This window comes from Peromyscus leucopus, chromosome 23 (assembly GCF_004664715.2).
Source record: "Peromyscus leucopus breed LL Stock chromosome 23, UCI_PerLeu_2.1, whole genome shotgun sequence".
Lineage (NCBI taxonomy): Eukaryota > Metazoa > Chordata > Mammalia > Rodentia > Cricetidae > Peromyscus > Peromyscus leucopus.
Window position 1 is genome coordinate 35,702,229 of NC_051082.1, and position 24,883 is coordinate 35,727,111.

Here is a 24,883-nt window from a genome sequence, read left to right on the forward strand (position 1 = left end):
ACATGAGACACATAAGGCCTGCCTCTTACTTGGTGAATACTCTCTTTGTAGGGCTGAGGACCTGAGTTTCACCCCCAGAACCCTCATTTAAAAAAAGGAAAAGAAAAAAACCTCCAGTCGTCACAGCTGTGGTGGTTTGAATGAGAACGGCCCCCACAGGCTCGTAGGATTGAATGCCTGGTCCCCAGTTAGTGAAACAGGGGAGTCCCTGCATGGAGGCCAGGACAGGCCATTGTGTGGAGCTGTGAGGATGAAGTCTGAATGGCACTGGAGACCCCAAGATGTTGGAGATGCTAGAACCATGGGACATCTGCCCGAGAGAGAGAAGTGTGCTGCGTTCAGCAAAGCTGCAAAGGAAGAGCCATCTAACACAGAGTTTGAGTTTGCCCGGCCGGTTTTCAGGCTTGCTTTGGTCCCGTATTTCCTCACTGTGCTCCCTTTCTTCCCTTTTGGAATGGTAAGGATATCCTCTGCCTCTGTATGTTGCAAGTATGTGATATGCTTTTTTATTTTGATTTTACAGGGGGTTATATTTCAGAGACTACCTTGAGTCTCAGGAGAGACTTCAGATTTTTAAACAGAGTTGAGACTGTGGAAAACCATAGAGGCTTTTGATTTGCATTATGATATGGCTTCAAACCTATGGGGGACAGGAAGTGGAATATGATGGTTTGAATAAGAATGGCCCCTATAGGCTCATATGTTTGAATGCTTGGTCCCCAGTGGAAATATTTGGGAAGGATTAGGAGGCGTGGCCTTGTTGGAGGAGGTGTGTCATGGGATGGGGGTTTGAGGTTAAAAAGCCCATGCCAGGCCTAGTTTCTCTCTTCTCTCTACTGCTGCCGATGGGTCAGGATGTAAGCTCTCAGCCCCATGCTTGCCTGTCTGCCCCATGCTCCCCACCATGATGATAATGGACTGAGCTTCTGAAGCTGCAAGCCAGCCCCAATTAAACGCTTCCCTTTACAAGAACTGCCTTGGTCATGTGTCTCTTCACAGCGATAGGACACTGACTAAGACAGTGATGTACACTCCTAACCCAGCACTGAAAAAGTCGGAAAGATGGATCCCTGTGGTTCTCTGCAGCCCACAGAGTCTATTGGTGTGCTCCGGGCAGCAAGAAACCCTATCTACTAAAAAAGAAAAACAGTGGCTGATGCCTAGGGAATGACAGCTGAGGTCCTCTGTCCTCCACAGATGTGTGTGCGCACACACACACACACACACACACACACACACCTGTACACAGACATGCATGCATGCACACACGCGCGCACACACACACACACACACCTGTACACAGACATGCATGCACGCACACACACACACACACACACACACACGACACACATACACACACACACACACACACATACATACACACCTGCCTTTGGTATTTTAAAATTCCTCTCACAGAAAGCTGTAGCTCAACAAAGGACAATGGCACTTTCCTGGGGGCTGGGACAGTGGCTGGCAGAGGGCGGGCACTGGGGACAGAAGGATGAATGGACTTACAGGATGCCTGGTCCCCATTGGTCTTCAGGGCAATGTCGTTCTTCTCCTGGCGGCCCTTAGTTCCGGAAACTTCTTCCATCTTGTGAATCTCCGACAAGCAGAGTTTGGGGTTGTAGTGGAAGAAGAGCTTGCCCTGAGTGATGGTGAGGTTGTGTTTGCTCCAGTCCCAGAGCTGCCTGAGGTTCTGGTTGTCCAAGGCGTAGAAAGAATAGTTCCTACAGAGACACACATACACTGCCAGTCACTCCCCAGCCCATCTTCTTCTATTCCAAGATGGCGGGGGCCACAAAGCACATTCAATGGGTTGTAATTTTGTTTAAAAAAAAAAAAAAGAAGAAGAAATGAACTTGAGAGGGAGTCGGGGTGGGGTGGGTCTATGAGGAGAAAGAGGGAGGTGTAGGGGCTGGTTGTGATAAAAAAAAATACACTATATGTGTATAATAAATTCTCAAAAATGTTAAATATCATAGTTAAGTAAAATGAAAAACTAGGTAATGAGGTCCATGCCTGGAGGTGACCCTCTTCAGTGCTAAAGGCCTAGTTCTAGCCACTTGTTTAGCACAGACTCAAAAATTATCTTTGGGACTGTGGAGAACAAGGAAGTTGACAAGTCTTCATGGCCAGGAATGTGTAGAACACTCTCCTAGCATCCCCCAGTGAGGGACTAGGGGTGTGGCTCAGGGGTAGAGCCCCTGCCTAGCATCCCCCAGTGAGGGGCTGGGGTGTGGCCCAGGGGTAGAGTGCTTGCCTAGCATGCACCAGGCACCAAATTTAACTCCCAATATGGCAAAATAAGGGAGAAGAAAAGGAGCTGAAAAAGAAAGAGGAGACAAAGACAGAGGAAGAGGAAGGTGTAGCATGAATCTGGCCAACTTCTCGCTGATCTTGTTTCCTCAGACTGGAAGCCTCTGTGTCCTCATATCCAAATGGTTCTCAGCTGAACTGTGCTGCTCAAAACCTAAAAGCTTAACCAGCCAAATGCTTCTAGTTTCTGGTCCTCATGCCTTATATACCTTTCTGCCTTCTACCATCACTCCCTGGGATTAAAGGCTGGCTTTCTGGGATTAAAGGCGTGTGTCACCATGCCTGGCTGTTTCCAATGTGGCTTTGAACTCACAGAGATCCAGAGGGATTTCTATCTCTGGAATGCTAGGATTAAAGGTGTGAGTGCCACCATTTTCTAGCCTTTGTATCTAGTGGCTGTCTGTTCTCTGACCCCAGATAAGTTTGTTAGGGTGCACAATATTTTGGGGAACACAATACCACAGGAAGAGGTAGAGGGGTAGCGGGGGTGAGGGTCAGACTGGGTTTTGGATGGGGTTGGGGGGCTGTGACCCAGGTCTGACAATAAAAATAGAAACAGAAATCAACTTTGGCGACAAAAAGTACGGAAGTTTTCAGGCACGTTTGGTTTGGTTTTGTGTTGTGCTCCTGTCTGTCTGTCTGTCTGTCTGTCTGTTTGTTTTTAAATGGTTTTGAGACACGGTCTCACTCTGTAGCCTGGGCTGGACTTAGAAATCACTGCACAGACCAGGCCAGGCTGGCCTTGAGATTAGCCTGCTTCCACCTCCCAGGTGCCCAGTTGGGTAGCTCTGCTTTACGACGCAGCGTGGACTGGCAGAGCCACCCAGAGTGGCCTTCCGCCCCTTTCCCTAGTTGCTGTTCCTTTGACAGCTGCAGGACTGGAGACAAGGCACCCGTCTGTGCCCTGAGAAACACAGAATCTAACTTCTCCATTGCATTTCTCAATGATCCTCGTGCTCATGAGTCCACCTCTACTTTTCAGAGCACCACACGCTGGATTTGTTTGGTTGATCAACCTAAGCGGGCTCTGTGGGATGTGGAGAGTCCCAGAAACAAGGACGGATAACGTGTCAGAAGGGCACTTGCTGTACCTGACGCTTCCAGAGGTCACCTGAGGCAAGCTACAGAGACAGGCTTGGGGTGGTGGGGAAGAAGAGAATCAGGACTCAGTATCTCGGCTTATGTAGAGCGAGATCCCAAGACGCGGGCCATGGCTGGGAGCCCACACTCCAGCTCAGAAAATGAATGGGGACTGAGAGGGAAATGAGAAAGGGCACCCGGGTGGCTGGGAGGAAGCCTGGAGGAGGTGGAATTCCAGGGGCCAGGAAAGATGAACATCTCAACGCAGGTGCAGTCTCCATTAAGAGACTGGTGAAAAAAGTTCCTGGGGGGAGGGAGGCGGGGACACCATGGACATAACACCTGATGTTGAACCGTCTACAGGGCTGATTAGTTGATTAAATTTTTAATAACTGTGGAGAGGTTGGAGTGTTGCAGGTCCAAAGCCTAACTACGATTTATCCTGGTCTGCCTTTAACCCCTTAACAGCCACTCCTTGCCCACCTCTGAGCCTGACTAACATCCTCGTGACTGGCATGTAAACCTTTTGGAATGTACTAGCACATCAGACCATTAGCTTCCATCAATCAAAGACCAAGAATGTCATCGGATGACATCTGAACAGAGACTTCCTGGTTTATTGCTACTCATCTCTTCAATGTTTCTACCACTGTCCTTTCAAAGTGCCTTGGTTTGTGACTTTGTATTCTATTACTATGAAAACTGCATGAGATTGTCACTACACTGGAATATGTAGTTTGGGATTACCTTTATCAGTGTTCCTGGGCCATGCTACTAATAATTGACTCGAAAATAAATTCTCTCTTACCCCTCTGAGGTCAGAGTAGGAGTTTTGTATTAACAGAACCAATAAGTTTTCAAACATGGCTGTGACCGGGTATTTATCCCACTCCATCCCCAGAGAAGCTCTGACAGATGCACACGCCATTGGCAAACCCCAGCCAGCACCCTCTGGCTCCCCCAGGAAGACTGTAAAGTAGACTTTGTATTTCTCGGCTGGATGAGGATCAGGAATGTCACAGGGACTAACACCTAAAAGACACTTCGTTTTGGTTCAGCTGGGTTTTCAAAAAGTCCTGGGCTAGAGAGATGGCTCAGCAGTTAAGAGCACTGGCTGCTCTTCCAGAGGTCCTGAGTTCAATTCCCAGCAACCACATGGTGGCTCACAACCATCTGTAATGAGATCTGGCGCCCTCTTCTGGCCTGCAGGTATACATGCAGGCAGAACACTGCATACATAATAAATAAATAAATCTTTAAAAAAAAAAAAAAAGTCCTAAATTTTGAGTGTGTGTGAATGTGTCTGTGTGTGTATGCGTCTGTACGTGCACCCACACATGCATGGCTACGTTTACATGTGTGTGCTCCTGAGTGTGGAGGACGGAGGAAAACCTGGCTGCCATCCCTCATGCCTCCTCCACCGTGGTTTTCTGAGCCAGGGTCTCTCACTGGCCTCCAACCTGATAAGAAGGTGAGGCTGGCCAGGAGCCCCAGGGGTCCACCTGTCTTGGGTTCCCAACACTAGTATCCCCCCCCCATTTAAACTTGGGGTCAAATTCAGGTCTTAATGTTGCAAAGTAAGCAGTTTACCTGGTGAGTCATCCCCCCCCCATGCTGCCTCCTCATTCCTAAGTTCCTTGGTTGGCAGCCACAAACACAGCCAGGTGCACATACCCGATTTCCAAGGTCTCCCCTCGAATCAGATGTAGCTTCCGGAAGAAAGAAAGTGATACTAGAGCATAGGAGCGCCGGATTTTTAGGAACCCTGAGATTTCTTCAATGAGGCCAAGGTTAGCCTCCAGCTCAGCTGCCAGGTTGTCTACGAAAAGGAGGAAGCACCCATGAGAGACGGCAGGAATTTTCATCGAGCCCGTGTGTGTGTGTGTGTGTGTGTGTGTGTGTGTGTGTGTGTGTGTTCCTGCCTTCCTGGTCTGTGTGTCTGTGTGTCTGTGTGTTCATGCCCTCCTGGTGTGTGTGTGTGTGTGTGTGTGTGTGTGTCTGTGTCTGTATTCCTGTCCTCCTGTTGTATGTATGTTCCTGCCTTCCGTGTGTGTGTGTGTGTGTGTGTGTGTGTGTGTGTGTGTGTTCATGCCCTCCTGGAGTGTGTGTGTCTGTGTGTCTGTGTGTGTTCCTTGCTTCCTGGTCTGTGTGTGTGTGTGTCTGTCTGTCTGTCTGTCTGTGTGTTCATGCCCTCCTGGTGTGTGTGTGTGTGTGTGTGTGTGTGTGTGTGTGTGTGTCTGTGTCTGTGTCTGTCTGTGTCTGTATTCCTGTCCTCCTGTTGTGTGTATGTGTGTATGTTCCTGCCTTCCTAGTGTGTGTGTGTGTGTGTGTGTGTGTGTGTTCCTGCCCTTCTTTTATCCCAGCACTCAGAATGTGACAACAGGAAGATTAGGCATGAAAGTTACCCATGGCTACATAGTGAGTTTGAAGCAAATCTACAATACATCATGCTTGCTTTATTTTATTTATTTCTTTTTATTTTTGAAACAAAGTCTCATGTAGCCCAAGTTGGCCTCAAATTTACTATCTAACCAAAGACACCCTTGAACTTCTGACTTTCATGGTCTCTGCTTTCCCAGTGTGCCCTAGAGACATAGTACTGAGGACCGAACCCGTGGGTGCTAGGCAAGCACTCTACCTACTGACCTGCAGACCTACCCACAGTAAAGCTTTTCCAGCTTGGAGGCTTTTTCTTTATTTCTTCAAATTCACACTGTAGCCAAGGATGAACCCTAACTCTTCCTACCTCCATCTCCTGAGTGCTGGGATAACAAGTGTGAGCCCGCAGACTCAGTGCGTATCGGTAAGAACACAGATTCCCGGGGCTAGAGATGGCTCAGTAGTAGTTAAGAGCACTTGCTGCTCCTGCAGAGGACCTGGGTTCAGTTCCCAGCACCCACACAGCAGCTCACTACCATCTGAAACTGCAGTGCCCACTTCCGGCTTTTGTGGACACCACACAGACACAGTGTATATACATACATGCGGACAAAACAATCATTAACAAAAAATAAAATGAATACAGATTCCTGATGCAGATTGGAAAATAAGAATTTTCAGCAAACACAGAGCCAGTAACTTTTCATTTTGGATTTTGAGGCAACTCCGAGTATGAGTCTCCTACTTAGAGGGCCACTGAAAGATGTATTCTTTGTTGGTTTGTTCTGTTGTTTCTTTTCTTTAGATAAGATTAAGTCACCCAGGCCGGTCTGAACTTCCTAGACTCAAACAATCCTCCGATCCCAGCCTCCTGAGTAGCTGAGACCACAGGACCCAAGTGAATACAGTCATGAAAGTTGAGAAGGGAATGTGAGGAATTCCCTGGGCTATGCACTTCCATGCTCAGAGTACAGTAAGTGACAGGCCCTCCTGGGAGTACTCACTGCCCCCTCGAATGTTGATGATCAGGCTGCCATTGATCACAGTGCAGCCTCGGAGCTCCTGGGCAGATGTCACAGAGTCAATGGTCTTCTCACCATCGAGGATTTGGCAGACCTTAGGACAGGGTCCCAGACACGGGGTGCACATCAAGCTGAGAGCGGATCAGAGAAAGAGAAATAGGTCAATCAGGTGCACAGGGTCCCTTCCCCCACCATTTGGAATACAGCATGCTTCACTGGGACTCAGCGGTGGACTTAATCTATTACTCTAAGGTAGATGTACTAAGCTCAGCCCTTGTCCTAGTTAGCTTCAGCTGTCAGCAAGATACAGCCTAGAGTCATCTTGAGGGGTCTCAGTTGAGGACTGCCTAGATCAGATTGGCCCATGACCATGACTGTGGCAGTTATCTGGATTGTTGATTGATGTGAGAAGGCCCAACCCACTGTGGGTGGCACCATTTCCTAGGCAGGTGGGCCTGGGCTGTATAAGAAAAGTAGCTGTATGTGAGCCAGAAACTCAGCCAGCAAGCATCTTTGCTCTATGGCAGCTGTTTTCAGCCTGTGGGTCACAATCCTCTGGGGGGTTGTATATCAGATATCCTACATATCAGATATTTATATTACGATTCATAACAGCAGCAGAATTACAGTTATAAAGTAGTAATGAAACAATGTTATGGTTGGGGGTCACTACAACATGAAGAACTGTATTAAAGGGTCGAAGCATTTGGAAGGTTGAGAACCACTGCTCAGTTGTGTCTGTTTCAGACTTCTGCCTGACTTCTCTTGAGGATAGACTGTGAGCAGGCAGTATAAGCTGAAATGAGCATTTCCCCTCTAAGTTGCTTTTGGTCAGAGTGTTTTATCACAGCAACAGAAAAGTCACTGGTATAGCACTCCAAATAACTGAAACCCAGTATATCTTCACAATGGTAATGAGACACCCATGGACAGTACAGGATGCAGAGCAGGATTCCCAAGCTATAATCAATACCAACAGCATCCCATCTCCACGTTGCCACAACCAAAAATATTTCCAGACATTGTCAAATGCTTCCCACATACTTAGAACAACCAATCATCCCCTAAAAAAAAAAAAATCCTAAAATCATTGCCCAGGGTTTGGGAGACGGCTCACAAGTATGAGACTCTGGGTTGAACCCTCATAACCCACATAAAAATGCCAGGCATTGGCTAGAGAGACAGCTCGAAGGGTAGGGGACTTGCAGCCGAGCACCAAGCCTGCCACCCTGAGTTCAGTCCCTGGGACCCACAAGGTGAAAGGGGGACAGAGTACCGCAAACTGCCAACTGATCGTGAAGCTCACACAAAATCAGTAAGTGAATATGTAATGAAAGATGTTTTAAAAAAAAATAGCAGACATGCTGTTACCTGTCTGTAAGATCAGCACTGAGGAGAAGATGGACTCCTGGTGCTCACTGACCCACCAGCCTAACCTAGCAGGTGAGCAAGCCAGTAAGAGACCCCCTCTCAAAGAAAGTGGGTAGGATTCGGAGAATAATCTGAGGTTGTCCTCCGACCTCCCCACATCTGAACACACACACACCAACATGAGCACACCCATATACATCCACATTCTCACACACACACACACACACACACACACACACACACACACACACACACAAAACCAACACCCTACTTTCCTGATGTAAGAAACTTCCTTCCTTTTCTGCACAGAGCAGACCTGACAGCGCCACACCTCTCCAGTGTTGGTATGACAAGCACAGACCACCACGCTCAGCTTTTCCCAAGGGTGCTAGGGCTCAAACGGATGTCAGCACTTTACCAACTGAGCGGTCTCCCCAACCCATAGAGTTTTTCCTGGAATCTCATCCTTTAGGCATGGTTCATAGAATCACTGACCACATGATAGGATTCCATGCGCGTACGTGTGTGCATGGGGGGGGGGGTTGGGGGTGTGCTCACACATCTTTACAGAGACAAGAGGTCAACTTTGTGTGTCATTCCTCAGGTGCCTTCCAACTTGTCTCTCAACTGAACCTGGAACTTGCTGACAGGCCTGTGCTGGCTGGCCAGTGAATTCCAGGGCTGTCTCCTCCTGTCTCCTCCTTCCCAGAACTGGGGTCATAAGTGCACACCATCATATTCGGGTTTCTAAAATAATATTTTATGTGCGTTCGAGTGGTTGAATTCGGGCCTCTGTGCTTGCCTGCTGATGCAGCTAACTGCCCAGCCACAGATGTCCATCTTTTCACTCGTCTCCCCTCTTCCTAGAAGACAGGGACTATGAAAGTCTCAGCCACTGTCAGGTCGCACAGTTGGTCCCAGGCGGGTGTGGGGGATTTGCATATGTGGTTCCAGCACTCCAGTGCTGAGACAGCTCCAGGGTAAAGACGCTTCCCACCAAGCTGAGTTCAATCCCCAGGACCTACGTGGTGGAAGAAGAGAGCCAAGTTGTCCTCAGACCTCTGTACATGCACTGTGATGGCCTCCTGCACACACACACACACGCGTGTGCGCACACACACACAGCACTGCAGACCACTGCCACCTTGAGACCAGCTTGATCTGCACAAGTGAGACCCTATCTCAAAAGAATGACAAACCACCAAACGAAACAAAATCCTGTCAACCACGACTGGTGTACAAGCTCATCTCCCATGACCGCTCCTGATGGTCTCTAAGCATCCATCTCAGGCACCTCAGATGAGGTGGCTCAGGATGTGAGTGTGCTGGCTGCACAAGCAAAGGACCTGATGCTAAGTCCCCAACACCCACATTTTTACACGTTAGGTGTGGCGGTGCACCTAGACCCTGAGCCCTGGGCGGTGGGGTGGGGTGCACAGACAGGAGGATCACCGGGTTCCGGTCCAGGTTCAGTGAGAGACCTTAACCCAAGCAGCAGGTGGAGAGTGATAGAGCGGGACTCCTGACATGATCCTCCAGCCTCGTACTGTCACAAATGTGCGGGACACTGATGTGTGCCCATGTGCAGTTTCTCCATTCTTTATTTCAGTTCTAAGCCATTCCAGGGAAGCTCCTAAACTTACAACCAGCTGGTCAGAAGCGTGGGTGTTCTGGGGCTCTCTGAAGTACTGCTGATGTCAGAAATCAGGGCAGCCTCGGAAGGTACTGAGCCTTGAACGTGTGAAGTCTGATACTAACCCCAGACACTGTGCAAACATCTGGGCTGGAACAGAAGAGGCAGCCAAGGAAGAGAGAAAGACTTTAGATAATTCCCCCTTCCTGATACACACACATTTGCAAGCATTCATGCACACATACTTTGCAAACTAAACACACACCCCAAATATCTGAGTTTCCTTGTTTCAGAAAGAAGTAGCTCCTCATCCTGCCAAACACCTTGGTGTGCCCATAGCTGGTAGGGTGTTCCAATGAATCTATGTGGGTTTCTAGAACTCTGCTCTTTACAACCCTGAGAATCACATTCCACCCCTGGCTGGGACTCAGGCAAGCAATCCCCTCTCTCCTTCTGGCCCTCCATTACAACCTCTCCAGTCTCATCCCAAGCCCAGTCACAGACGTCTTGCAGAGGCCTGTCCTTACTCCCTAACTCCAGTGCCTGAGGACTCACCCAAACCTTGGTACAGACCCAGCTTTCCTAACACTGTGGACCCTCTCAATCCCTACTTCTAGCCCATCCCCATTCCTCTGTGTCAGCCCCTAATACCTAGAAAAACTCTCTACTGGGACCCCCAGTGGCCACACACAATATGGACTCAGGCAGGTGAATCACACTATCCTTCCCGTTATCATTCATGATCTCTCCATTCTCACCCTCAGCCCTATAAAATCCTGCTAACCAGGACTTTACAACTCAACTCCGTTCACTGGAGACTCCAACTCTTGGTTCAGGCTCAGGGCCCCGCTGAGACTCCTGTCTCCCTAGACAATTCTTTGCCTTACTGCAACCTACCTGCAGAATCCCCTCTTCCCACACCTCCAAATGCCTGGGACACCACCTCTAGGCATGAACAGGATCCCTTAGCTGTTTCCTGAAGCCCCTCGCAGTCTCTTCACCTAGCCTACCTCTGCTGCTCTCTGCCACCCACGGGCCTGAGGAAGCACTCCCAACAAGACAGTCCACAGCCATCACACGTTGCTAGGACCCACAGAAGACAAGAGAAACCAAGGAACAGAACAGCCACTTGACAAAGGCCAGACCAGACGTCAGCACCTAGAATCACCTCAAACACCCCCCGGATGCATAGACACCAGCACAGAATGACACTATTAGCAGCTGTTGCGGAATATTTGCTTATACTGTAAAGATGTATCTTTGCCAATTTGCTTAATAAAGAGCTGAATAGCCAATAGCTAGGCAGGCAGAGGTTAGGTGGGACTTCCAGAGACAGAGAGGACTCTGGGAAGATAAAACACAGATTAATATAAAGGGGCTATTTGAAGTGATAAGAGCTAGTTAGGAACAAGCCTAAGCTATTGGCCAAGCATTCATAATTAATAAGAAGTCTTCATGTCATTATTTGGGAGCTGACTGGCGGGACAGAAAAAGACTCATTACACAGCTGCGCAGAAAAACGGAATAAATAACATATAAACCAGTGATCTCAACCTTCCTAATGCTGCGATCCTTTAATACACTTCCTCACGTTGTAGTGACTCCCAACCATAAAATGATTTCATTGCTGCTTCTTAACTGTAATTTTGCTACTGTTGTGACTAGTAATGTAAATATCTAACATGCAGGATCTCTGATATGTGACCCCCAAAGGTTGCAACCCACAGGTTGAGAAACACTGCTGTATTGAATAAGACCTAAACTTTTAGTGGAGATTGTGAAGCCTAAAAGAGCCTAGACAGATGTTCTACACATTCTAAAGGACCACAGCATACTATACCCAGGAAAACTATCACAAGGATGGAAAAAGAAAGACAATCCATGATTAATTAAATTTAAGCAGTATTATAAATGTCAACGTAAAGAGGCTAACAACAACCAAGAAAACACAGGGAATAAATAACAGCAAATCAACTAGGGGGACACACCACCACAACAAAACAGCGGGAATCAAAGAACACTGCTCATCAGTAGTTCTCAATGTAGATGGTCTCAATCCTCCAATAAAAAGACACAGACTAACAGAATGGATGTGAACACAGGATCCATCCTTCAGCTGCATTCAAGAAACACAGCTCAACATCAAGGACAGACATCACCTCAGGGTAAAGGATAGGAAAAGATTCCAAGCAAATGGACCCAGGAAGCCAGCCAATGTAGCCATTTTAATATCGGACAAAATAGACTTCAAACAAAAACTAATCAGAAGAATAGAGAGGGACACTACATACTCACTGCAGAGATTCCATCAAGGGGTCACTGTGATTCTTAACATCTATGCACCAAACACAAGGGCTCTCAAGTTCAAGAAGAAACACTGCTACAACTTAAATCACACATGGACCCTCACACAGTGACAGTGGGACACCTCAGTACCCACTCCCATCAGTAGACAGGTCATCCAGACAAAAACTAAAAAAGAAATGCTGGAGCTAACTGATGCCTTAAACCAAATGGACCTAACAGATATTTACAAAATATTTTGCCGAAACTCAAAAGAATATACCTTCTTCCCTGAAACATAATTATGTAACTTTCTCCAAAACTGGCAACATATGCCGACATAAAGCAAATCCAACAGACACAAAAACCTCAAAGCAACACCTGCATCCTATCAGACCACCGCGGATCAAAGCTGGATATCTACAACAGAGAAACAGCAGAAAGTTTACAAACTCCGGAAACTGAACAACTCTCCACCGAATGAGAAATGAGTCGAGACAGAAATTAAAGATTTTAAATCAAAACACATCTACAAACTTATATAACACAATAAAGGGAGTCCTAAAAGGCAAGTTCATATAGATCTAAGTTCCATTAAAAAATTGAAATTAAAATGTAAAAAAAAAAAAAAAAAAAAATGAAGAGATCTCATACTTAATAGCATACTTGAAAGCTCTAGAATAAAAAGAAGAAATCATATCCAAAAGGAGTATACAGCAATAAATAATCAAACTCTGGCCTAAAATGAATAAAACAGAGACAAAAAATAGAAATAATCAATGAAACAAAGTGTTGGTTCTTTGAAAAAAAAATCAGTAAGATTGCAACCCTTAGACAAATTTACAAAAAGGCATAGAGAGAATATCCAAATTAACAAAATTAGAAACAAAAAGGTGGACATAACTACAGACACCAAGGAAATCCAGAGAATCATAAATACATACTTTAAAAACTTGCACTCCAAATTAGAAAATGTAAATATATATATATATATATATATAATATGTAAATATATAAATAAATATATATAATTTTCTCAATACATACCTCTTAACAAAGATCAATTAAGCAATTTAAATAGACCTATAACTCCTAGTATAATAGAAGCAGTCATTAAAAGTCTCCCAACCACAAAAATAAAAAAAGCCCAGGGCTAACTGACTTTAGCACAGAATTCTAGCTGACTTTCAAAGAAACAGAAGGAATGTTGCCCAGTTCTTTAAACAAACCCAATTACTCTGATACCTAAACCACATAAAGACCTAACAAATTACAGACCAACTTCCCTTATAAACACAGATGCAAATAGTCTCAATATAATACCTGCAAACTGAATCTAAGAACAAATAGAAAAGATCATTCACCCTAACCAAGTAGGTTTCATCCCACAGGTGCAAAGATGGTTCAACATACTTTAATCCACCATATAAACACATTGAAAGAAAAAAAACACATGACCATCTCATTAGATGCAGAAAAGGCCTTTGACAAAATCCAACACTCCTTCATAATAAAAGACCTGGAGAGATCAGGGACACAAGGGTGTGATTTACAGCAAAGCCCCCAAACCAACCTCAACTTAAATGGAAGGAAACTCAGAGCAATTCCACTGAAATCAGGGACAAGACAAGGCTGACCACTCTCTCCATACTACTCACTATAGTACTTGGAGTTCTACCTAGAGCAACAGGACAACTTAAGGAGATCAAGGGGATACAAACTGGAAAGGAAGAAGTATCTTTATTTGCAGATGATATGATAGTGTACTTATGTGACCCTAAGATTTGTACCAGGAAACTCCTACAGCTGACGACAAACACTCAGCCTTCCTAAATATAAGTGACAAACAGACTGAGAAAGAAATCAGGGAAATAAAACTTTTCACAGTAAGCTTAAAGAAGTAAATAAATAAAATATCTTGGGGTAACTCTAACCAAGCAAGTGGAAAACTTGTATAATCAAAACTTTAAGACACTGAAGAAAGAAACTGAAGAAGGTATGAGAAGATGGAAAGATCTCCCATGCTCATGGATCAGCAAAATTAATAGAGCGAAAATAGCCATCCTACCAAAAGCAATCTACAGATTCAACACAATTCCCATCAAAAATCCCACCACAATTAATTCTTCACAGAAACTGAAGAAACAATTTTCAGATTCATATAGAAACACACACACAAAAAAAGGACAGTTAAACATCCTAAACGACAAAAGAATTGCTGGAGGAATCACCATCCCCGACCTCAGATTGTACTACAGATCCGTAGTAGTGAAAACAGCATGGTATTGGTATAAAAACAAGCACGGTGACCAGACATAAACCCAGCCAACCTACGCACAAAGACGCCAAACATAGACACTGGGGGAAAAGACATCTTCGACAAATGGTGCTGATCAAACTGGATGCTGCATGTAGAGGAATGTAAATAGACCCGTACCTATCACCCTGCACAAAACTCAAGTCCAAATGAATCAACCTAAATAAAACGGCCAGATAACCCTGAACCTGACAGAGGGGAACATGAGGAGCAGCCCTGAACTCACTGGCACAGGAGAAGGCTCTCTGAACTGAACCCTGACAGCACAGGTGCTAACATTAACAACTACTGTAATCCCAGCCTGGGACTGCAGGTGGATCACCACACAGCCTGGCATTTACATGCGTTCTGGGAATCCAAACTCCTGCTAGATCTGGTGGGTCATCTCTCCAGCCCCAAAGCCAGCGTCTTTTAAATAAAGGTCTTGACAGAAACCATCAGTCCCCACAACTGCTCTTAAAAAACTGAAATGGATAAACAAAACAATGTTTCCTTCTCCAATCTTCCTGTTGAACCTCCTCTTGCCCTCGAAATGAAAAAATAAAATAAAAAATAAAGCCCCATTCAACACAGAGACTGATTTATAGAGGTCTGTTTGGGCCAACAATACTTGCTGCTTTGTTTCTTTGGGTTTTTTTTTTTAATTTATTTAATAAAAAATGAGCGAAACAAAACATATTGTACTTTCAGGTTTCATAAACACTAAAAAAAAAGATTCACAGGAGCTAAAATAAAGATTGTTTTCCTTCTTGCCCTTTCCACCCAGAGAAATAAAATTTCCCACCAAAATCAAAACACTCTCTTTTGCTTGCTCACTTGGCTAGGGTCCAAGTCTGAGAGGAAGAATTTTGACGTCAGCAGGTCAGCTCAAGGCCTTGCAATGTGCGTCTGTTTCTGATTTGGTTTTCTGTTCTTTGCTGGACATCCCCCACCCCGCCCCCTTCTCTTTAACCCTAACACCAAAACCAGGAAAGAGATTTAAAATAACAACAACTTGGTGAAGGTCCCAGACACTAAAATACCTCATACACGAAGCCGAGGCCCTGAACACAGCATCTGGGGTGTACACACAGGAAGCCTGACCCGCCACCAAGGAGAGAAGCCCTGTTTCTCACCCAAGCGGTAGGAAACGGCTTGACGGTGCTGATCTTGGCAGGACAGCCAAGCTCTGGGAACAGTGCAGGCGTCAGCCTCCCCCTCCTTAAGACAGTGTGTGCCCAGCTTGTGTTGGGGCAGGTGGGGCAGGACATGGACCACACGGCTACCTTCCCGGTATAACGGTGATTCACTGAGCCCCAGAGGAGGGTGCAGGAGGAATTAAAGAATTCCACCTTCGACTGTAAGCACAGCACTCAGAAATGGGGTGTTCGGGAGGAGGAACATTTCCTTCCGCTCAAGCCCATCACCAAAGCCCAGGGCGCAGCATTTAAAAGAACACTACGGAGAGCTGGTAGATCGCTCAGTTGGCAAAGGACTTGCTGTGCAAGCGGGAGGGTCCAGGTTTGCTTCCCCAGCACCACGAAAGAGCCAGGAGGAAAGTCGCACCTGTAATCCCAGCACGGGTAAGCAGACACAGGAGTATCCCGGCCTCCAGATCCAGTGAGAGACCTTTGCTCCAAAAATAGAGTGGGGCTGGGGGCATGGCTCAGTGGTCAAGAGAGCCTGGGCTCTTCCAGAGGGCCTGAGTTCAATTCCAGGCACTCACACGGAGGCTTACATTCACCTGTAACTTCAGCTCAAGGGAAACTGACGCCCTCTATCGGCCACCTCCATGCACGTACAGACACTGTACATACATATATACACATGAATAATAATAAAATATTTTAAAAACTAAGTAAGAAGATCAAGAGTGATTGAGAAAAACATCCAACATCAACCACTGGTCTACACACACACACACACACACACACACACACACAAACACACACACATGTGTGTACCCATCTGCACATATACATGCCCACACATACGAACACATGCATACATACACACACATGCCCACCTGCACACAAATGTGCCCACACACATGAACACAAACACATTAATGTGTGCATGCCAACCTGCACACTCAGGTTTCCACATATTCACATGTACTCATCTGCATATACACATGCCCACACACACGAACACATACACTCACATACAGAATTAAAAAGATTTAAGTGGCGGCTATCAACAACCACCTCATTCTTAGCCAGCAAACTCTGGTTTAGCACAGTTGGAACGAATAAGGCTTCATCATCAGTTCTAAACGGCAGTCAACAGCGTTTTGTGGTCTTTGTGGAGGTGGGATATGTTTCTGGTTTTTGAGACAGGGTTTTATGTAGCTCATGCTGGCCTTGAACTCACTATGTAGCCAAGGATGACCCTGTACTTCTGATCCTCCTGCCTCTACCTCACAAATGCTAGGATCCCTGGTGTGTACCACCAGGCATGATAAATTCGGGGCTGAGGATGCACCCTAGCAAAAGAGCTCATGAGCCCAAAGAACAGCTCCTTCCCCGGACCCACGCAGGACTCACTTGCTGGAGTTCATGGTGTAGCCAGAAGGACACTCAGGGATGCACTTGTTGTTGTGAATGACGTACTGGTGGCAGCCAGGCTTCCTGGAGTTCCTGCATTTGTAGTGAAGGTCTTGGCAGAAGCTGAAGTTCACACAGCGCCAGTCCTGGAAGTGGTAGTAGGGAGGCGGGCAGGTCTCCACGCAGCGGCCGTCCAGGTAGAAGTTGCGGCAGGCCACACACTTGGTGGGGTCGTCGGGCTCCGAGCAGTTGCCGAGACACTCCCTGTGGCAGCACAGGCCTTCGGCGGTGCAGCCGTGTGACTTACAGATGGTCGGGCAAACTGGAGACGAGAAGAAAAAACCAAACGGCTGGTCAAGGACTCTGTCCAAGTCCTGTCTGCACAAACTGCCAAACAAAACAACAACAATAACAGCCACACGTAAGCGGCACTGCGCGCGCGCCTGGCTGGTCTGTGAAAAGTGACAGTAGCCCCCAAAGCAACTCCACACTTGGCAAAAGTTAAACCATCACCTGAGGGAGGGGAGACCCCATTCACAGCGTTTGCCAGCTACGACCACCAACTTCCGGCTGCTGACCGGAAGCCAAGTAACCGAAACCTTGGCAGGGGACACAATGTAACACACTATTAAATAATGTTTCCCACAGTCCATACAGTAGCAGTCGATAACTTCCAGGGTACACATACTTTTTTAACGCTAAGCCTGGGGCTACAGAGACGGCTCAATAGTTACCAACCAGCATTGCTGCTTTGCAGACGGCATGAGTTCGGTTCCCAGCACCCACAACAAGCAGGTGGTTCACTGTAACTCCAGCTCCAGGGGATCTGACGCCCTCTCTGGGCTCACAGGCACCAGCTCAGGTTACATATGCACACACTTAAGTAAAAAGAAAACACTTTCTGAAAATGCCATATCATGCTAAGATGTGGTTATTTCCATCACTTGTTTTCAATGTGATTTGTTTTAATTGTAGGTTGACATAACTTTATTTATTGACTTAATTACTTACCTATTTACTTATATATTACAGTGTTGGGGATGGAACCCGGCACACACAAATGTCAGGCCTGGTTTCTACCACTGAGCTACACCCCAGTCCCTCACTGGGGGATTCTAGGCAGCGTCTCTACCGCTAAGACACATCCTCTGTCCTTACATTTGGAGACAGGTTCTCGTGAAGTTACCCAGGCTCTCCTTGAACTCACTCTGTAGCCTAGGTTAGCCTTGTGCTTGCCATCCTCCTGCCTCAGCCTCTCACAGGGTTACAGGACCTGTAACCACTTCAGGCTCTGTTGCAACTTGAAAGGAGGCTCCTGATCCGGAGGAAGGAGGAGGTCCTCCAGATGAGGGCACAGCCTGCGCCTCCGCAGCCTAGAGAGGCTCCCTTGTTTGTGTCACGGAATTCGTCCACGGGAGTCAGTTCCCTCCATCAGCCTTTTCTCCATTATCTCACTGTTCGACACTTCCTAGCTGCCTCTTATCATCTATATTTCAGGGGACACAGGAATAAGTGTGGAGGCCAGAGGACAACCCTGGGGGGTCGGTCCTCACCTTCCAGCTCGGCACTGCCTGGGTTCTAGAGATCTGAACTCGGAAGTCATCTCTTCTCTTCATTTTATCCCCTCCCTTCCCAGGCTGCCCGTGAGGCGCTGTGGCTTGGCTGACTCGAGACAGAACGCCTGATCTGCCCTCTGAGGTCTGTCCCTCTCTCCGTGTATACTCAAGAGCAGAACTGGACAGCCAGGAACCAGATTTCTCCCAAATTCTCAAATTTAACTCCCCCAACACCAACTGGGTCCCTGTCCACTAGCCAAACCTGGGGAAAGAAGCGGCCTCCAACGCCAACTCCACAGACAAGCCACACTGTCCGATTCAGTTCTCCACCATGACAGAAATGTGAGCTGTCCAATGTGTATCCTTTCTCTCCTGAGGCATGTGGTAAAACTAAACAGTCAAAGCAAAAATAAATTTTAACTATGATAAAATATCCTAAGAGCTTCCGTCTCTGGCTGGGGGTGTGGCTCAGTGGTAGAGTGTTTGCCTGATGTAAACAAAACACTGGGTTTGATGCCAGTATCACAAAAAAAAATGGGCATGGTGGTGCACATCTGTCATCCCAGAACTCAAGAGGCAGAGACAGGCAAATCAGGAGTTCAGTATTTAAGGCGGAGTAATCAAAGAAACACCTGATGTCAACCGTGGGCCTCCACACGCACATACAAACACACACAGAGATGCATGCATACCACATACACATACGTATGCAACTTTTAAACGACTTAATTAATCAATAATGAAAGCCTGTGTCTGGTGGTGCCGCATCCCCATCAGCCATTCACACCCAGAACCTCACGTTTCAAGACAGAACTCTGTCCCTGCTCATGCCTCTCACAGCCCCTCCATGGCCCAGAGCCCACCTTCCTGCTTGCTGTCTCTGCGGGGGCTCTGGACAAGTGCAATCCTTTATCCTCCAAGTTCATCCACACGGCAGCATGTGTCACTAGTTCCTTCTTCCTTTTTAGGGCTGAATAATATTCCCTTTAAGGGTGAATTACCTTCACTGATCCAATCATTTCATGGTGGCCACTGAGACAGCCTTTACCGTTGAGATATTACAAATCACACTTCTAGGGATGTAGGTGCACAAATATCTGAGTCCCATTTTCAGTTCTTTCATATATATACCCAGAAGTGGGATTATTAAATGTATATATTAAATTATTAAAAGTACTCCCTGGGCATGAGCCTGGGAATGAGGAGCGGATGCTGGGTGTTCCACTTTGTCACTCTCGATCTTATTCCCTTGAGACGGTCTCTCACTGACCCAAAAGCTGGGCTGGCAATCAGCAAGCCCCAAAGAGCTCTCTGGGGTTATAGACATGTACGTGACTCTTCCCTGCCTTTTACATGGATGCTGGAGATTTGAACTCAGTTCTTCATGCTTACACATTAAAACTCTTACCCAGCCACCTCCCCAGCCCAACTATGCTAATTCTATTAATTTTTCTAATGAGCCACCATACTGTTTTTCTTGAGCCATGGAACCATTTTACATGCCCAACAACTTTCATAAATACTATGATTTCTCCTGAGGAGCCAAGCTTTTGTGTTTCAATTCAATGTGCTACAATTTCAACTTTAGTTGTAATTACTACAGCCAACTCTCAACTCTTCTTTGGGGTACCATATCTGGAGACTGAACATCTTGCGGGGGTGGGCTGAGGAAATGGCCTAGAGCTCACCAATGAGACTAGGCAAGCTGGCCAGCAAGGCCAACAGCCCCTCCCTCCCCCACCCCAACACAGAGCCCAGGGCTCCATGCACAGTGGCCAAGCCCGCTACCCATGAAGCCCCATCCTGTTGCAGACGACCCTCCTTTCCTTACGGCCACCGACAACAAACCAAAGTACAATTCTTCATGGTCCAACTTGGAGAACCAAGGAGTTTCCTGGTCTTACGTACAGAGAACACAGGAGCTTGGGTGACCCCAAAGCAGCCACATCCTAAGAAAGCTTCACCCCAGCATAGATGACTTCTCCAGAGCTGCACAGATAAGATTCTCCCTTCTACCCTCTACACACTGTACACCCTAGCACCAAAACCAAGAGCCGTGGGCAAACACATCTGACTGGGAGGTTCAGGAAAGAGCAGATAGAATGTTGGAGGAAGGGCTAAATCCAGTGATCCACCCTCCTCTTCCTCCTATGAGGGAATATCAAGAGTCTGCAGACCTGACTGGGGGGGTGGGCATCAAGAGTCTGCAGACCTGACTGGGGGTGGGGGTGGGGGTAGGCATCAAGAGTCTGCAGACCTGACTGGGGGGGGGGGGGGCATCAACACTCTGCAGACCTGACTGGGGGGGCGGAGCACAGGACAGTTTACTCTAGGTCGTCACAACTACTCTAATGAAGTTGGTCTGTTGAGCTCGGAGGACAGCGCCCTGCAGCACATCCCCCAGTCGCTTCCCAACCATTCTGAGTCCAGGAATACAGACAGCAGAGCCAAACAGGGACGACTCTGCCAACAACGTTATCACCATTAGTCCGGCTCTGTCTGGGGAGATCTGAGGGCTGAAATTCAATTGGAGGAAGCAATAATTACAGCAGACGGTTATCTAAGGCTCACAAAGACATGGACTCTCCTATACAACACACTAAAGGGCAGGAAGAAGCCCATTTCCTGGGCCAGGGCTGCAGCTGAGGGTCAGCCTTTTCATTCACAAGAAGCTTCATCAAAGCCCTAATAAACACTTCCCAAACGCATAAGCCCTGCAGCCCACACAATGCTGACAGCGGCCAGCGCCTGCAAACAAAGCCAGGGGCAGACAGCCAGGCTTCAGCCTTGCACTTTGCACTGTAGGATTCCATTTATAGGACATCCGGGAAGTGGGAAAGAAAACATCGTGACAAGACCCACTGGTTACCATAGCCTGGACTGGGGAGGATCCCACTGGAGAGGCACCGGGGAACTGGGGTGAGGGAGGACACAGCCAAACCATTCTCTCACTTTTAAATTTTACTTATTCATGTATTCATGGGGGCGGGGGGGGGGCCCGGGGGTGCACCTGCAGGGACCAGAGGAAGGGATGGTCTAGGTCTTTTTTCCTTTTAATATTTATTTGTTGAAAATTCCAGACTTGTATACAGTCTACTTTGAGCATACTTATCCTCCAACACCCCCACCAACTCCCCTCAGAAACCCTCCCACATCATATACATTTCCCTCCCAACTTCATGCCCTCTATTTTAAGTTTATTATTTATTTATTAATCCATTAAAGCCCTATTCCTTTAAGACAGGGTCTCTCGCCGACCGTGGAGCTAGGCTGGAAGCCAGCAAGCCCCCCGGGACACTCGGGTCTCCAGGCTCCACACACTGGGGTTCCAGGCTCCACACATTGGGGGTCAGGGCTGGCATATGGCCACTCCCTGCTTTTTCTCAAAATGCTAAGGAATTCAGACCTCGCGCTGAGCCGGCTCTCCAGCCCCCAGTCTCTATCTTGTCTCTTTCTTTTGGTGTTGGGGACGGAACACAGGCTTGGGCCAGAGCTGGTGGTAACCGGGTGCCTGGGGCAGCACTGGGGAGTCGGCAGGTCAGTACTAAGTAACAGTTACACAGTTGCAAGAACCAGCAGGGTGACTACCGGTAACAACAGTGGCTGTCCATCTGGAAAAGCCACAAGGCAGTAACGATCAAGGGGAGGACCATAAGCCCACCCTCACCCCAGGCTCATGACCGCCGGGGGTCGGGAGAGACCTCGTTTGGTTTGGGTTGGGTTTTTTGTTGTTTTTTCCTGCAGGCCTGTAGCCGGACAGTGCCTGGGCTCCAGTGGACAGGCCCCACATCCATGCACACCCTGGCGGCCCTTACTGGACTCTGTGGATTGAAAACAGAGTATGAAGTTTGAAGGGAGACATGGAGAGGAGCTGAGGGTGAATATGACTAATACACATTTTATAATGTATGAAGTTCTCAAAGAATGAGTAAAAAACAATCTATGAAGGAGAAACGTTTGAGGAGAGATAGCTGGGCTTGGTCTGCTGGCTTTTGTTTTTGTTTTCATTGCAGTGCTGAGGATGGACACCAGGGCCCCCTACCTAAGCTAGGGTTTTAGCCCGAGGACACTAAACATGTGCAGGCATCGGATCAGCGGGGACACAGGAGGGCCTGCCTGGTATCCCAGGGTTGGTAGGCTAAGGAGTGTAAGGCCTGCCTCAGCTCTAGGCCAGCCTAGCCCACATAAAAACTTGCCTCAAAAAACGAGCTGTATGAAGGTTCTTTTGTGATCACCACAGGAGCCACAGGGTGTACCTGAACAGCGGCTGTGTTCATCCATGCCCATTTAATAAACTGCTCTCATGTCATTCAACATACACAGATCAAGTCCACAGCATGCTGGGTGCTGTCATACACAACTGAGGAAAACAGGAGCTTTTCCTCATACGGAGCAAGGGCAGACCACAGGTGCTACAGCAATGTCACTCCTGAGCTCCAGGAACAAGGTCCAGCTCTGGTCTCCCAGTGGCCCACACCCACGTCTGCAGGACACAGGCTTGGGCTGGAGGGTTGAAAATCCTGGGGGGGAGGAGGGCTGTGGCTCTGGGAGTCCAGGTGAAGAGAGGGAAGAGGGACTATATGAGCAAGGGGGTCAAGATCATGGTAGGGAAATCTACAGAGACAACTAAACCAAGCTGGTCGGTACTCACAAACTTTAGAGCGGCGGCTGTGGAGCCTGCGCAGGACCAGACTAGACCCTCTGCATGTGAGAGGCAGTTGTGTAGCTGGGTCTGTCTGAGGGGCCCTGGCAGTGAGATCAGGATCCATCCCTGGTGCATGAGCTGGCTCTCTGGAGCCCATTCCCTATGGTGGGAGGCCTTGCTCAACTTTGATGCAGGAGGGAGGGGCTTGGTCCTGCCTCAATTAATGTTCCAGACTTTGCTGACTCCCCATGGGAGACCTTACCCTTTTGGAGGAGGGGATGGGGGGTTGGCTGGGGGGGAAGTTTGGTGGGGGGAGGGCAAGAGGAGAAATGAGAGAGAGATCTGTGGTTGGTATGTAAAATGAATTTAAAAATTTCTTAAATAAAAAAAAAAAGTTGCTGTGGTCATGGTATTTCTTCATAGCAAGAAAAACCCTAACTAAGACAGTATCTATCACAACAGAAACCAAACTAATAAAAGAGTGAATTCTTTTTCCTGTGTGTGTCTTGTGACTGACTCCAGTCAAAAATGTTTCAAATAGCCTTGCCAGTAACACAGGAATAAGCCAGCACTGGCCTTAGATAGGATGTACTGGGAAAAGCCTGGTATTTACATATTTGTCTTTCCAAACAGTAACAACTCATCTTAGAGACATTCTATAAAACAACGGCCCAGCCCATGTTCTTCAAAAATGGGACTGTTGTAAGAAGAAGAAAAACAAAACAACAACAACGAACGCCTCTGAGATGGCTCGGCCAGGAAGGGTGCTGCTGCCATCCTGACATGGGTTCCTCCCTGAGACCCACAAGGTCGAGACACTGAACTGAGCCTGACCCTCAAACGTCGTCCTCTGGCCTCTACAAGCTCACTCTGGGACATGCATGCCCTCCCAACGCAAATAAAATAAATTAGTAAGTGAATAAACTACGAGCTGAACAGACAAAAAGGAACTGAGGTAAGACTGCCATTAAATACAAGGTGTTACTTGGGTCAGGGGGAAAATACTCCCCCTAAGAGCACTGGGGGAGCTGGTGAGATTATTGTGGGGCAGGCAGAGTCAGAGGAACTGTATGGAGTCAGTTCCATCCCCCTATCATGTGCGCTGGGTTCTCAGACTTTTATGGCCAGCACCTTTACGGGCTGAGCCACCTCCACAGCTCCAAATGATGAGATTTTTTTTTTTTTTTTTGCAAGTGGATTAGCATAGTCTATTAGTGTTGCTTTCCTGGTTCTGATCATTGTACAATTGTGTAAGGAATTTTCCTGTTAGGAAACCTACTGAAGAAGTAAGGAACATGGTCATTGATAAAGGCTCCAATGACGCAGGAAAAAAAAATTCCATAATGCTTGCATAGGAATAGATTACAGAAATAGAGAACAGACGGGGTAAACATGTCAGTAACTGACAAACAGTAGTCCAATTCCTGCAACTTTTCTTTAATCCCAAAACTGCACCAAGGGACAGCAAGATGGCCCAGCAGGCAGAGGCACTCCTGCGAAGCCTGAGGACCCAAGTTCAGGCCCTGGGACCCACATGGTAGAAGAGCAAAACCTACTTCTGCAAAGCTGTCCTCTGACCTACACACAAGAAATAAACAAGCAGCTGCAACAAAAGAACAATCCATCTGCCCAAAGGGAGGTTAAATGCTACTGTAGCAGAAGACACAGACCAGCTCCGCACTGGAAATAAATAAACGGTCCACAGAGTGCAGCATTCCGACCCCCTGTCCCTTTGCTTCTCAAGCCTTAAACC

General features: G+C 47.3%; 1 protein-coding gene across 3 annotated transcripts in view; it reads right to left on the reverse strand.

The window, feature by feature from the left end:
• The window catches only part of Insr (insulin receptor), a 138,128-nt gene that overhangs the window by 45,257 nt on the left and 67,988 nt on the right, over positions 1-24,883 (reverse strand). For all 3 annotated transcript variants that reach the window (XM_028857383.2, XM_037198401.1, XM_037198400.1), the window contains exons 3-6: positions 16,930-17,251; positions 6,783-6,931; positions 5,074-5,218; positions 1,516-1,730 (exon numbers count right to left, since the gene is read on the reverse strand). In XM_028857383.2, coding sequence (XP_028713216.1) covers positions 1,516-1,730; positions 5,074-5,218; positions 6,783-6,931; positions 16,930-17,251 — 831 coding nt within the window. The remainder of the gene's footprint in view (positions 1-1,515; positions 1,731-5,073; positions 5,219-6,782; positions 6,932-16,929; positions 17,252-24,883) is intronic.